General features: G+C 32.0%; 1 protein-coding gene across 1 annotated transcript; it reads right to left on the bottom strand.

Annotated features, from left to right (window-relative positions):
* Positions 1 to 437: 437 nt before the first annotated feature.
* LOC125499352 (uncharacterized) lies at positions 438 to 985 on the bottom strand. The gene is made up of 2 exons (XM_057392383.1): positions 732 to 985; positions 438 to 639 (listed from the first exon to the last, which is right to left on the bottom strand). Exons 1-2 carry the CDS (start codon positions 983 to 985, stop codon positions 438 to 440), a joined length of 456 nt encoding a protein of 151 aa, XP_057248366.1.
* Between the last annotated feature and the right edge of the window lie 14884 nt (positions 986 to 15869).

Raw genomic sequence — 15869 nt, 5'->3', positions numbered from 1 at the left:
ACCCCTTTGTTGTATTTAAAACGAAACGGAGGAAGTATTTTCTTACGAAAACAAATCACTCGTTGGATCATATTTTAGATCCAAGCAAGAAGTTGGTACTTAAATGGTATCATTTTAGGTCAACATTGTTCATTTCCTATGAACAAATAACAATCAACAAGTTGCACCACATTATTCAATGCATTTTAGCTTGAGCTGTAAGTATGAGCTAGTTGTTAAATATCTCAGACATGATTTCCCTTTTTTGTCCATCTTTCAGAAAAAAATTTACTGCAAAATTTGGGCGGTTTCTCTTCTCTTTTTTCTAAAAGATCTATTATTTCTACGTGTCTTCTTACATTCCCGGTGGAGAACTAAAACTGGCTATTAGCAAGTTGGGCCGGCTGATAGCTAGTTTTTTTTTTTTTTTTTTTTGGTTAAAATGGCATAGAGAAAACTTAACCAGAGTTTTGGCCTGGAAGCCTACAACAATCCGTCAATAATAAGTTCATACACTCAGTAGGGGGAAGGGGTAAATCCCTAACAACATTTAGATTTCTAACATCTCTTCTACAGTCACGGGCAAGAAAATCCGCAACCTTGTTCTTCTCACGCTTCACGAATGTGAACTGGATGTCCTTGAATTCCTGTTTGCATGCCCTACATTTTTTAAGCACATTACAATACACATCATTAAATATTTTATCGCAAGAGATAAGGTTAATGGCCTGCAAACTGTCCGACAAAATTACACATAGTCAAAACCTCCACGTTTGGCCAACGCTAGGCCTTCGATTATGCCCAAGAGTTCCGCCATTAGTACATCGACAGCATAAACCTTTTTCTGGAAACCAGCTAACCATATGTCTTGATTATTCCTCAACCAACCCCCAAGACCTGAATGGTTATATGCTCCCGTGTATGAAGCGTCAACCTGAACTAGGACCCAGTGGGTGGGGACGATGCATGGTAAACTACAATAGGTAGAGTTTGAAGATGTTTCCATTTTTGCAGGCAGGGAAGCTAAGAATTCACCAGCGTGAGACACGGCTATTTTTAGAAGATGGTCGGGTTTGGGCTGGGTAGTATTTTCAAATATTTTTTTGTTTCTTGAGACCCAAATTTCATGACAGATGAAAGGGAAGAGGATTTTCCAAGAAAGGCCTTTGTATTTATCCTGAGAGTGTAAATTGGACTCAATCCAGGAATGTAGGTCCGCATGGGTGGGCCCCTGGTTGTTAGTAAGTACCCAGATGGACTGAGCATACGGGCAATCCCGCAAGGCATGTAAGGCATCTTCTACCTGTAGATTACACAATGGGCATATAGGGGATGGAATAATTTTCCTAATATGTAGCATATTGGAGGTGGGTAAACGATCCAGCCAAACAAGCCAATAAAAATTTAATTTTTGGCGAGAATGATCCCTTCCAAATCCAATTCATATTTTCAAAGGTGGTAACTTTTTTTGACATAGTATAGAAGTAGGTTTTTTTCATGGAAAAGGACCTTTTATGGACAAAGGAGGAGTATGGTGTATCCGGATCTAAGTGAGGACTCCACTCATAGCTTTTCAACCTCTCCCTGACTTCTAGTGGAATATCAATAGATAGGTCACCCCCGTTCCATTCTCCATTATTCCAAACGTCTAAGACTCTAATATCCTGGTCTCCTAACGTTAGCGGTCCAATCACCAGGTTTCTCACCGGCCACACCCCAGCCAGTCATCATACCAGAACGAAGCAGTTTTGCCATCCCCTAAGCTCCACTGGCAGCTAGCTTCAAGCAAGGGCCATCCTTTCCCCACACTCTGCCAAACTTGTGAGCCATTTTGAAATTTTGTTACCCGATTTTGATGAATGTATTTAGATTTTATGCACTCCTGTGCTAGATTAGGGGGGCCCTGACACAACTTCCAACCTAATTTTGCCATTAACAAAGTATTAACTGTTCTATGATCCCTAATTGTGCGGATAGCTAGTTGCACTTGCACCAATTGTGCGGATTTAGTAGCAAACCTAAATATAATGTCTCCCTTTTTTTAGTTATATTATCTTGACTTGTGACACTATTCACGAATTTTATATTTTGACGTAATCTTACCTTTATGCCAATTGCCATTAATTATCTAGGTATATAGTGACAAAATGTGACGTCAATGTGTCTAAGCTATTAAATACTATATATTTAATTGGACATAATTACGGTTGTTCTCTCCAACTTATTTTCAGTTTAATTCAGTTCAGTTGTAATCAATTCAATTCAATCAATTTAGTTGCAATCAGTTCAATTCAGTTGTAATTAGTTCAGTTCAGTTGCAATCAGTTCAATTCAGTTGCAATAAGTTCAGTTCAGTTGTAATAAGTTCAATTCAATTCAGTCATGTAAAAGAGAACAGGTCCTGCATCTATCAAGTGGGTAAATTACCTATTTTTAACTATAATCGTTGATGATGAGCTGAATTCAACCATATATGAAATTACTCCTAGCTATTAGGTAAACCAAGTTTTATCACATACAATTGTAACAACATAGTATAGCGCCTATATTGTATATGTTGATGCATGTACTCTTGTGTGTACCTTTGCTTAGTAACTCCAAATATATCATATAATTTGCAATCTAAAGTTGATAGATTAGTAAATCACAGTATCTAAGATACTTTTAGCTAAGCTGATACACCATATTACTTAACAGATTTAATTTGTTTGGTTGGTAGAAATTAGTTGAAATGAAATTGAAACAATTATCAATAATGTAACTTAGTACTACTACATGTATTTCCTATGACAGTAAGGTCTTACCTGTTATCACAAACACCATCAAACGTTGCGCAATCATTGGTGTTTACAAGTTAACATAATCTTATAACTCTTTCAAGACTTGAACAGAACATTCTGGCCCCTAATCTTTCATTATAGTACTATATTATAAACATCAAACTATATAATGTCTTAACTTTTTAGGTACATATGTATTTAATTTGCTTTGTCAACTATAGTATATATGCGCCAAAATCGCTAATCTATTAGCTGTAAACAGCGTACTAAATGTATAATCTTTGGGCTATTTTTTATTTCATCAAAAATGAAAAAAATCGGCCATTAAAGTGTGAGAATATTTTGTTAAATTCTGTTTTTTTTCCCCTTAAACCAAAGAAAAAAAAAAGTTTGTCTTAAGTAGGGGTGAAAGTTTGTCAGATAAAAACCAAAATCTAAACCAATCCGAATTAGAAATTCGGATCAGATTCGAATTGTGTTTGGATTGGATTCAGATTGAGATTTTTTGGAAATTTGGATTTTTGGATCGGATTGGATTGAGGGTGATTGGATCCAAAAATACAATATAACAAAATAGTAATATGTCATGTATTATTTATCTTGATTGAGCTTAAGTGCTTAATTGATTTTTTAGAAAAAGAAGGATAGTCCATAGCCTAGTAGGCATAGCACTTCAACCCTTCCCCTAAAACATTAACAACACTTAATTGCTCATTTCCTAAATCTACTAGGCTGCTGTTGTGCCTGGTTTATTTCATCGAGAAACTAGAGTTTAAAAAAATTGGATTTTCGGATTGGATCTAATCTAGAGTATGAAAATTCGGATTGGATTGGATCAGATTCAAATTCTAATTGGTTTTGATTCAGATTGGAAATTAAAATCCAAAATTTGTTCGGATCGGTTTGTATTAGGCCCTAATCCAAACCGTACACCGAACTTTCACCCCTACTTGTAAGAGACCGCCTACTTTTAAATTAAAATTAGACAATGGTAAGCCCAATATTAAAAAGAAAATTACCCTAATAGAAACGAGGTTAATTTCTTTTGATAACTAGTTTAATTTATTTAGTGACTAGGTTTACTTTTATATTAAAATTAGATCGTGATAATTTTTGAGAAAAAAGAATGTGTCCCCTTTGTAGTGATGTTTAGCTGTTCATGCGCTATATTTTTGGCACTAAAGCAAATTCTGCATGGCCTAAATTCAAGTAATCACTGAAAAAGATACGTATGAATTTGTAAGTAATTAGTAACAAAAGAAAGTAAAACAAAAGGGCAACTATATAAACATGATTATATATTAGTATTAATAATTGTTCTTCTTTGACAGCTGAAGTTAAATGGAGAGTGCATCATTATGGTAGTTAGGCAACTTCAAGAGTTAATGGCCAGGGTACGCATCTAATGATGAGCATGGTCAAGACTCAAGATATGGGACGATCATGTTTGATTCATTAGCAAAAGAATTTTCTCAATATTCTCAACTTAACTTAAATTAAACTCGTTTTAATTATCAGGTTCGGGCTATGTTACGGGTAAGAAAAAATTTCATTTATTAATATAATTCTTTATGATAATAACGGTAAATACAACTTAGTCTAGTAATTAAAACTTTAGTAAACCCTATACTATGCAATTTCTAACTTTTTTATTGTACATGGATTACATGAACTAAAACTCCATAGGAAGAGCGCCACGTGACACATTATCTTGTTTATGCACGCCTTGATACGTAAAGTATAAGATAAAAAAAATAACACAAGCGTAGAGGAATGATTAGGACATAACAATTTCTTTCCTCTTTTAGTCGTTTTATATTTTTCTCCTAAACAAAAACCCAAAGTATGCTAACTCTGAACTTGTAATTTAAAAAGTTTGACGATTTTCCGACAGCTTTACTATGGTATGTCATTCATAGGAAGTTCAAACAACCCCAACTAGAATCTTATTCTAGCTTCTCAATCTTTCCCCTTGATGATACACATCATGTGCCAAATTCAATAAATTTTGTACTACACATACTAAAAACCCTAAATTTTCATTTTTTTGAGTTCTTAAAGTTATTCCAACGTCTAAATCATCATCAAAATGAATAATTTTACGAAGATTTACAAGTTAGAGACAATCATATATAATAAGAGGTAGAAACGTGATGATTATTAATGAAAAACGCCTAAAGTCAAGATTATATGATATGAATCCCTTAAATTAAACTTTTTTAACCCCTAAAAATACTTCAAAGTACTTTATATGTTGAGTAATTAATTTAGTTGATGTTGTTAAGTAGTCCTTTCTTAAGATTGAAGTATGTTTAATAAAAAAGGAGTAGTGCACAAGTAATTGTTGGAATGTATAAGCTGGCTTAATTGGCACTTGCCAGCACCCTTTGATCTGTAAATTGCAATGAGCAACTCGAACACTACCTGTAAACTGTAGCCTTAGTAGCCTATGTACAGACCATTACTAGGTCCACTACACTATATTTATACATTTTAATTTCTTTATTTTAATGTAATAATATAATAAGTGAAAGTATTGGGTCAGACCGTCTGACCCAATGTGTTTGAAGACTACCTGAAAAAAAATGAAGATTACCTGAAAAAAAATAAAGACTACCTGAAAAAAAATAAAGACCAACTGAAACACAAGTAAGTCTACCTGAAACGCAAGTAAGTCTAACTGAAGTCGTCCGACGAAAATATTGTGTCGGACGAGTCCGACACAATACGAACTCATATAATGAATAATTAGAGTAATTATATATTCAAAACTAGTTATGTCATACTATGTGATTCACTCAATCAAAACACAGATTGACTAGCTATGTGGTTGAATGACTTGATCTCTAACTTACGTTAAAAAATAACAAATAGAAAGATTATTTGAAGAATTACATGTCGGTACGCATAAACTCACCCCTTTATACAACCTCATGGAAGTTTTGGCTCGGCTAAAATAAATTACTAGAAGCAGCCGTTTTTAACCTTAGTACATCTTCAGTCTCGGTGGCAAAAGCTACATCCCGTCAATATGGAGTCAGGCTAGCTATTTAAAATGCTATTACTCATCTCCACATCAAAGGAGATAATCTCATGGTTATTATCAACTCCATCAAAAGCATCTGGTCTCCACTTGGCAGATCTCCCACATCATTCAGGATATTCAGACTTCTCTCCGCTCCTTTTTTTCTAGGACTATTCGACATGTCTACCAGAAGGCAAACAAAGCCGCAGATTGGATTGTCAATGTTGGCCACCTCATAGATTCTAGTTTTTATATTGAAAATTGTACTCATTCACCTCTTCATTCAATCCTTGTAAACGATAAGGTTGGAGCTCCTCTCGTGCAGAGGATCTCCTAACCTTCTTTTTCCTTACCTTTATTAAAAAAAATTACTAGTACATCTTATACGTCCATATATAGTATATACTCCCTTTGGGCTTCCTTTTTAGTATTAATATTCCGAAAATAAAGGTGCTCAAACTTTTTTTTATGGAAAAAGCTAAATGCAGTTCTAAGGGCTGCATATAAGAAGTTAAAAATGTAAAAAACAAGCATCAATCGATTATTTATTACATAGATTAATACAAACTTTTATCATAAATTTACAACTAATTTCCCCTTTAAGCAATATATTTATATTTTATACGTAACCCTAAAAGTTTCATATAGCATAACTCTTCTTTTATTACATCCTCAACTCACAATAGCAAATTAGCAATTCATGAAGCTCAATGAGGAAGTACTACCAAGATAGCAAACTTTTCTAATAACTATAATTAAGTATTAATTAAAGACTCCAACATTCTTTTACACACAGAAATCACATTGTATCGTCATTGACAGCCAAAAAATTATTGTACGGTTCTTCATTTGTCAACTAGGAGTCTAGGAGTACTAATGAGATTAAAGAAGAACGATTGAATTATTAACATGTCTTGTAGGAGACAATTTGGCTCGCAACAAAAATTAGGCGCATTTATATGCATGGATCAAAACAGTGCGTGGCAGATCCATAAAAATACTTAGTTGGATAAAACGGTAAAATTCATTTCTAATTTGAGCACTATTTATAGGTAAAGAAAATCATCAAAAGAAACTTCTAATATATAAGAAAAACGACATAGGCATGACTCATGTAGGTCTTCTTTGATTCGTGTCATAGTGTGCAATAGGAAAATCAAACTTTTATATTTTTACTATTATGTAATCAAATATATTAACAATACAAAACGTCCATTGGAGAAATAAGAAATCTATTGAGAGACAGAGGGAGTTTATAAATATAAGGTAGACAATAGAACTGATTGATAAAATATAAATATAGTTATGATATATTTTGTTCCTAGAGATATACTTTGTATAGGTTTGCTAATCATAATAGGATGTAACACTATAAATATTGATCAAAGGTAATCACTCCCCTTGAGGAGTTTTCCCAAATCTAGCATGGTATTAGAGCTGTGCTATAGGTTTTATAGAATTTTGTTCCTCGAGAATTACTTAATCCTAAGATATAACTCCATAAATATTGATCAATAATAATCACTCTCGTTAAGGAGTTTTTTCAAATCTAGCACCGATGAATCTGCAAAGACAAATTTATTGTTCAAAAGAAATACTCTAAAGAAGATCATCTTCAAATGAAATTTCAAAACTATTCAACTTTGTTGAAACCATGATTATTTAAAATAATAAAATATGGCAAAAAAAGATATCAATTATCAGGGTGTTGTAGAGATACAAACCACTAACATGTTAGCATGTCTAATTAATTCCTCTTCTTGCTCGTCATCATGTCTCCAGAATCTAGTTTTTTTTCTTGGCAAAAGTTGACGAATTTATAGTTTGACAAGTTTAGTTGACCTCCTCCATGAATACAAAGTTAGACAACTGGATGAAATAAATCGAAGAACTCTAGTATCTGAAAACGAACACTTTAAAAAAACTAACTTCAAATTTTAAAAGCTTATGAGAACTTAATTAAAAGAAGCATTTCAAGGTTGTTATTTAATTAGGATTGACCAATTTAACCCGAATTCATCCTAAAAAAAATATATAATCCAAAAACCTAATTTTTTTAGAGGATCCGACTTCCGAGAGTACAATATGATTTAATAAAATCGATAAAAGTTAGGTGAAGATCGCAAAACTAACTAGTTTGAAGTTGGCACGAAAAAGGCAAAAAGAGGTTCAAATTTAAATTTGGGTTTTTCTATGTTATACCCTTGTATTTTTTCAATTTCTACGTTGTACCCCAAGCTTTTAGAAATTCCACACAATACCCTTAACTTACCTTTTTCAACGGACAATTCCCCTACCGCTGATTATACATCATTAATGTTGTCTACTTTTTATAATCAGGTGGAACGAATCTAATTAGTGAATAATCCTTCTAAGGGTTAAACTATGTATAAGCCAAATTAGTTCCAATAAATTAAAAAAAAATAAAATTAATGACATATAATCAATAATTTAGGCATCGTGCATTAAAAATGGTAAGCTTGAGGGTACCGTGTGGAATTTTTAAAATATTGGAATAAAATGTAAAAATTGAAGAAACACAAGGGTATAGCATAAAAAATTCCTTTAAACTTTTTGCCTGTTATACTTGCTAGCTAGTAATAAGTAGTGTATATATATTTGAGAGGGAGTTAGTAAGTACTCACTAGTATTAAAGTAAATTGTAAGATAATAAATTTTTTAGTACTAGCTAGTAGCTAATTGAAGAGACAACTACATTGCAGTTTAAAAAAGCTCAATGTCATTCATAAGGTGGTTGACTTTGACTATTAAAACTTCTTATTTTTTCATAAGTATGAATTTTAGAAAGTTGATATGTTGAACAAATATTGATAAATTTCATAATTTTAACATAACATAACAGGTAAATATTAGGCAACAATCATCTATCGTCAAAATGAAATGTGTAAATAATGCACAAAGTGTAAGAAAAACAACTTAATAAACTAATTTGAAATAAAAGATATAAATCGATATCTTGATTCTTGACTATAATTGATTGCCCTATTTTAGTTTATAAAATTGTTGCTCAACTTTTTCTAAAATAAATTATGTTTGGAAGTCGAGATGTTTAACAATTGAATTTTAAAGTCACAAGTTGAGTTCCGTATCACCTTCAGAGCAAGCTTGATTTTATACTTTTATAGTACATTTCTATTAGCTATTGCCTACTTGGCTACTCATATAAGTTGGGCGAAGGCGGTGTTTAGTTCACCTTATTTTTGCTTATTTCAGATCTAATCAGAAAAAATAAGTTCATATCAAATCAGTTCAGATCAGATCATGCTTATATTTAAAAATCATTATTACTATTAAATATTTTTCATTAAATATTAGTAAAAATTATAATAATTGAATATTAATAAAGTACTCATTGAGACGAATCAAACAAGACCCCACATGACTATATTTTTTCTTATATATTGAGAAAAATCTAAAAGATAAGATCTTGTAAATCAGATCAGATCAGATCCGTTCATATCAGATCAGAAAAAATAAGTTCAGATCAAATTAGAAAATTTCAGGTGAACTAAACATAGCCTAAGAAAGGAGTCAGCTTCAGGGCCGGTTCTGAGGGTAGGCCTCGAGTGCAACCGCCTAGGGCCTAGCTCATAAAGGGGCCCAAATTAGAAAATATGTCATATGAAGTAGTAAAAAAAAAAAGTAATTGCTTCTGTGCGGGGATACTCGGAAAATACCGAACAAGAAAAGAAGAAAGAGAATATTTTAGGGACCTTTATTACTATCTTTTTTCTAAACTTTCACCTCCTAGTTCTAATATTTTGCCAATCTCATGAACTTCTTCGTATTTTCCCAATCATCCCACCTTTAATTCAAATGTAAAACATTATTTTCCCCAAAAGGTTCAACAATTAGTAGCAAACTTTTGTCCAATATTCCCATTGAATAGTGATAAAGAATTATCATCTATAATTTGTATGGTACCACACTCCAATTCATATGAGTTTCAATCATCTAAAACAATTTTACTAAAAAAGTTTTCTCAACAAGGAGCTTTGAAAATCAATTGAAAAACTATTATCTATACTGAGTAAGTCTTGGGATAGACCATTAAGACCAAAAGGTTTTAATTTGAAGTAAAAAGGTTTTAGATCATAATCTTATAATCGTTGAGGTTTTTACTTAAAAGCATAAGTGTTAAAATTTTAAAACTTTGAACCTTTATGTTCAAACCTTACCATTTTATTTTAAACATAACCATGTACTCATAAATAGACCGTCAAATATAAGTCTGTGTATTAATTTTGATATTTGATTTCTCCTTGATTTTATTTTCAAATGTCGTTGTTTCGTAATAATATCTTTACACATTCTATTAATTTTTTTCTAATATTTTAATTTTTTTGAACAATTTTCTTCCTTTCCAAATTTTTATTTTTCATATGGGTGTTTGGGTATTTTTTATGGATAGATATAGTTTTCTCTTTTTGGTGATAAATGATAACCTTACCATGAGAAAGACTTTTAGATTATTCAATGATAATGGAGTTCAATACTTAAGAAATTATTTTAAGAAAATAAGTTATTGAAGAAATAAACTAAAGCGTACTAATACCACCATATTTCTAAAAGACAAAGCTATATTTTTTTGCATAGGTTCGAGACACAACTTCAAAAATTAGTATCTAAAATCAGATATATGAAGAAAAAAAATCTATATTTTGGGGCCCATTTTTCATTTTGCGCCTAGGGCCCCAAAAATGTCAGAAACGGCACTGGTCAGCTTCTCGTCAAGTACATCCCTTTTGTTTTTTTTTTTCACCCAACCACAAATTTCACGTGGCTCATTGTTTATAGCCATGGACTTTAATGAAGGCATCAGTGTCGCGCCTCTCACCACATGCAGTAATCAGTATCCAAGTGATCGAACACACCAGTGCACACAGCACAACTTGTTGACTTGCGCCATTTTCAGCGGCCACGCCCTCCCACGGTTTCAGACTTTTAGCACTTACTACTTACTAGTAGCTCACGCACCTTTCATTAAACGATAGATGCTGCTTCCTCCGTTTCTTTTTACTCGCTACACTTTTTATTATGGGAAGTTTCACATTACTTGCTACACTTCTTTTTTGGGCAATAAACTCTCTCTATCTCTCTCCTCCCACATGGGTCCTTTTTCTTTTTACTCTCTACCTCTCTCTTCTCCAAAAATTGCCTAGGAGTCCGTGAAATGTGAAGTGTAGCGAGTAAAAAGAAACGGAGGAAGTATAAACGATAGGTCACAGGTTCGAATCCTCTTTTTATTTTATTTTTTTCACCCAACCACAAATTCGAACATCTGATTTCGAACCCGACCCGACTTATTTGTCTGCCCATTTTTTATAATAGAATAGTCTTCTATAATTCAATAATCTAATCATTACAATTTATTCTAATAATCATATGAAAATCTTATATACGAATAATATAAATATTACTATTATTTGGTTCAATCATTTATTCAGTTGGAAAATCCTATATTATACAATCGGCTGAAAGTCGAAGTCGATCATATTATACATAATTATACATTAACATAAATAAGAAAAAAGGATTAATTGACTCAAAATCAGAGCCTGATGTCGGATTATTTTATGAGATCCGACTCCGACCCTTCTCTGACTCGGAGTCGGACTTTTTGAACGGAGTCGGAGTCGGATTACTTTTTTGTCGGAGTTGACTCAGATTTTTTCCTTCGGATCGGGGTGGACTAGATAGGGCCGAATCCGGACTGGGTTATCATCTCTAGTCGGAGAATAGATATTGAAAGAAAAATACATATTTGGCCTTAATCAAAAGGAAAGAGACAATTAGTAAATAGCAAGTGTATCAGTGTATTTAAGCAATACAATAAGTGCACCAGGCAAATAGTATACAAGATATCATATTCAAAACTCACTGTTAACTAGATTTGGGGATGGAAAGAGCATAAATTCACCCCTCTTTTTCCTCCAAGCAAAGAAACAAAAGTAGGGCTCCCTGTATGGTTATTAGTTTACATATTGATTTCCCTTTCTCTATCTTGAAATTTTTGGGGTAACAAGTTACTCTTAGCCACTTTAATTACTTGTAAGTTACTCAAGCAACTTGGTACTGTGCTACTTAGAAGTTAGACCTAAACATGTAGTAATATCTATACCATTTGACAAGTACAACTTTTAATAGTAATGTTTTATATGTACACAACTGGAAAATGAAAGCTATCTACTATCTTCCCAACTCTCTATTATCAACTCATGATAATATCAACTCAACTTCCAAGGACTATATCTATATTATTTAAAAATCATCCATATAATAAGTGAGATGGGTTGTTTTATATGACCAACCTAAGCCACTTATAAGCTAATTAAGTATTATATGAATAGATCTTATTACAAAGTTCTCTATTAATACTTAAATTAACTTAATAAAAGAAGAAAAAAACGAAAATTTGTGGAAAATAACTTTTTTGCGAGAAACAACCTTTGTAATAACTGACAAAAGAAGACCTCAAAATTATAGTAAACATAAGTTTATATGAGTATTATAGATGGAAATAAATAGGCATAAACATAAGAAATACGATTATGTGCGTTGCTGCACATATTAGTTTTTGATGAGTCGACTCGACGCTAGAAAATACTTGGTCAATGCTGGAAAAAGGGTCAAGATTGTTCCTTGCAAAATAAATTTTTTAAGGTCTTCTTTTAGCAGTTTTTTTTTAAAAAAAGTTATTTCTTACACAAACTTGTACGTTAAAAGGTTATTTCGAACAAATTTTTCTAAAAAATAATAACCTGCACCCCACCACAATCACCCTACGTCCCTACCCTTGCATATCCAAGCACCATTGCCACCAAAGACATGCGGCGAAGAGAGATAAACACAGTGAACACAAAGACATTCAAAATTACTTTGTTTTGAGTCAATTGAAGCTTGAGTATGAAATATATCTAAGCCAATAGTTCCACAATGCCATTGGTTAATCATTTTACAATTCTTAAAAGGAAAATTGGTTAGAAAGGATAGGAACTTTATAATATTTTTTGTGAGAAATAACTTTTTTTTTGGCAAGTTAAAATTTAATGTAAATTTTATTGATCATTTTTCCAACATTAAGTGATCGAATAATTTCCGGCATTCACCACTCTATTTTTCTAATCTTATTATTTCATTTTCCCTCTCTTTTCACTTCTAAGGGTCTGTTCTCCCCAGCTTATTTTCAGTTCAGTTCAATTCAATTTAGTTCAGTTCACTCCAGTTCAGTTCAGATCAGTTCAGACCAGTTCAGTTCAGACCAGTTCAGTTCAGTTCAGCTCTTGACAATACTTTTACTCTCACATATCACTATTCATTTCGGTTCAGTTCAGATCAATTTAGTTCAGTTCAGCTGTTTTATGCCGAAGAGAACAGGCCCTAAATCCTCACTTATATTGCTTAATAAAAAAAAAAATAAGAAATTGCATAGTATAGGGTTTGATCACGAGACCTCAAGTATATATACTAAAGGTTTAACCACTAAACTAAATTGTATTTGGTGTTATTATTATAAAGTATTATATTAATAAATGAAAATTCTTTCTTACCCGGGACATAGCTTGGACTTAATAACTAGTTATATAACTCACAAGGTGAATTAGGGTTCTTGGCTAATTAAAATTCTCATTACGAGAGACTTTTGATAAATAATAAGAAAGAAAACTAGTTCCCTAATCTTCTCATTGATCGAGTGAGAACATTATAATTGTAAGACCTTAACATGTTGTAATCGAATAGGAAAAAAGGAATTGAACAACCTAATCCACACAATAGTTGAATTGTTGCTTATATTTTGATTTCAACTTTCAAGATCAGCAAGTAAACTAATTAACTTATTAAATTTCAAAATACAAATATTAGTTTTTAATTAAAATGATTGGATTTTTAAACCTTAAGAAGAAAAAGACAGAGAAAAAAATACAACCTGCCGCTTTGCAGTTGTCTTTTTTCTGCTTTAGTCGCATGAATGGGTAAAAAGCATTCTGACTCCCCGTTGCAATCTTTTGTACAGCCGTATATTATAATATTAATGCTGGTGAATTATGATCCTTAATTAGAGTAATTAGTACTATGGTTATGTTTAGTTCACCTGACATTTTCTGATCTGAACTTATCTGAACTTATTTTTTCTGATCTGATCTGATCTGATCTGATCTGAACTGATCTGATTACAAGATCTTATCTTTTAGATTTTTCTCAATATATAAGAAAAAATATAGTTATGTGGGGTCTTGTTTGATTCGTCTCAATGAGTACTTTATAAATATTCAATTATTATAATTTTTACTAATATGTTATGAAAGATATAATGATTTTTAAATATAAGCAAAATCTGAACTGATCTGATCTAAAATAAGCAAAAATAAGGTGAACTAAACATAGCCTATGATTATTTTTCTACTACTTAAATTAATGCTTAACTTAATTAAAGTGACAGCCTGATAAAATTTTCAAGACGGAGGAACCCAGAATTGACACGTGTCCAGCGCCTGTAGGAGTATCTTGGAGGTCGTGGTCAGCACGAAGTGGTCCTTATCTTTTCTCTGAGAGACAGGCATGTTACTCTGTCCTGATTTTGTAAGAAGGAATAAAATCTTTTTTTTTTTTTTTTTTTGTTTTATGGTAAGGGAATAAAATCTACAGGAGTGGTAATATTACCTGCATTGCTAATTGAGGAATGCTTCAATAATAAAACATGTAATTTATGAGATTGTCCTATTTGTGAACAAAGCGGGCTCGACTCGGTCAAGACTCTGTCAAAGTTCGACTCGGATTCAAACTTGGCTCGAGAGCTCATGAACAGGCTCAATTATACTTTTACTAGCCTTCATATGCACGCGATGCGTGCGTTAATTTCAAAATTTGTTATTATATTGGATACTCCATTCGTATTTTGTTTATGATTAAACTTAAATGTGAAAAATTCAACAGTGAGATGAATTTAGATACTTCCTCCGTTTTTTTTTAGATGTTACACTTTCTATTTTAGGAATTTTTAAATTAGATGTTACACTTTTATTTTGGGTAGTAACTTCTCTCTATCTCTCTCCTATCACATGTTCACATGGGACCCTTTTGTTTTTCATTCTCTCTATCCCTCTCCTCTCCAAAAATTATCTAGGAGTCCGTGATTTGAAAAGTGTAACATCTAATAAAAAACGGAGGAAGTATATTAATTCGCTAATGTAAAAAAATAAAAAGGTTGTGAGTGATTGTTAACATTAATTTTTGTGAATGAATATTGAACAAAAATAATGAATTGGTTTAACTGAATTAAAGAGTATCAAAGGTAGTGAATGTTCAGACTTTTCATGTGCACGTTATGTATGCCATCTTTTTTATAAGGTATAAATATTTTGTCCATTTAATTTTTGATTGAAGTATTTGATGCATATATCATTTTAAACTTGTTTTAAATGGCAAGTTGGAATGAGAATTTTTAAATGATTTGCTTTTGTAATTTTTTTCATTCCATTAATTAAATCATTAAGGGTATTTTAGTCACTTCAAAAGAGGACACCACACCTCCTCCCTTGACTTATATAATAGAGATATAGAAAAATAATATATTTATAAATATAAATAAATATAATAACCTAGATATTGCACAACAAGTTAATAGTTCCTTTGCCTAAAAGAAAACCTATAAATTTCAAATATTAAAAAAAGGAAAAACAAATAAAACATGTAAAAAAAAACTAGGGGTGATAAAAAGTCAAGCTTGTTCGTGAACAGTTCGAGCTCGACTCGTTTAACATTTGGCAAAGCTCGGCTTGAACAAAGTTCTACTCGAGCTCGAATAAACTTAAACGAACACAAGTCGAGCAGACCACAGTTCGGGCTCGACTCGACCGATAAGCAGCCCTATATGAGACATTCATATTTTCTTAAACTTCGTTTTGTGGTTTATCTTACAGATCAATTATATATGTAAAAGTTGTAAATTTATTTTTAATAATGTTTGTCGTGAATCAAATAATTTCAAAACGAGATAAGATTAAGGACATATTCAATTAAAGTAGTTGTTCTTAGTTATCTCTAATATTAGTAACTTTTTTTTT

The sequence above is a fragment of the Beta vulgaris genome, chromosome 1 (assembly GCF_026745355.1).
Source record: "Beta vulgaris subsp. vulgaris cultivar EL10 chromosome 1, EL10.2, whole genome shotgun sequence".
NCBI classification, from domain to species: Eukaryota; Viridiplantae; Streptophyta; class Magnoliopsida; order Caryophyllales; family Amaranthaceae; genus Beta; species Beta vulgaris.
The sequence above is the reverse complement of the archived record's forward strand: the minus strand, read 5'-3'. Positions and strand labels throughout refer to the sequence as shown.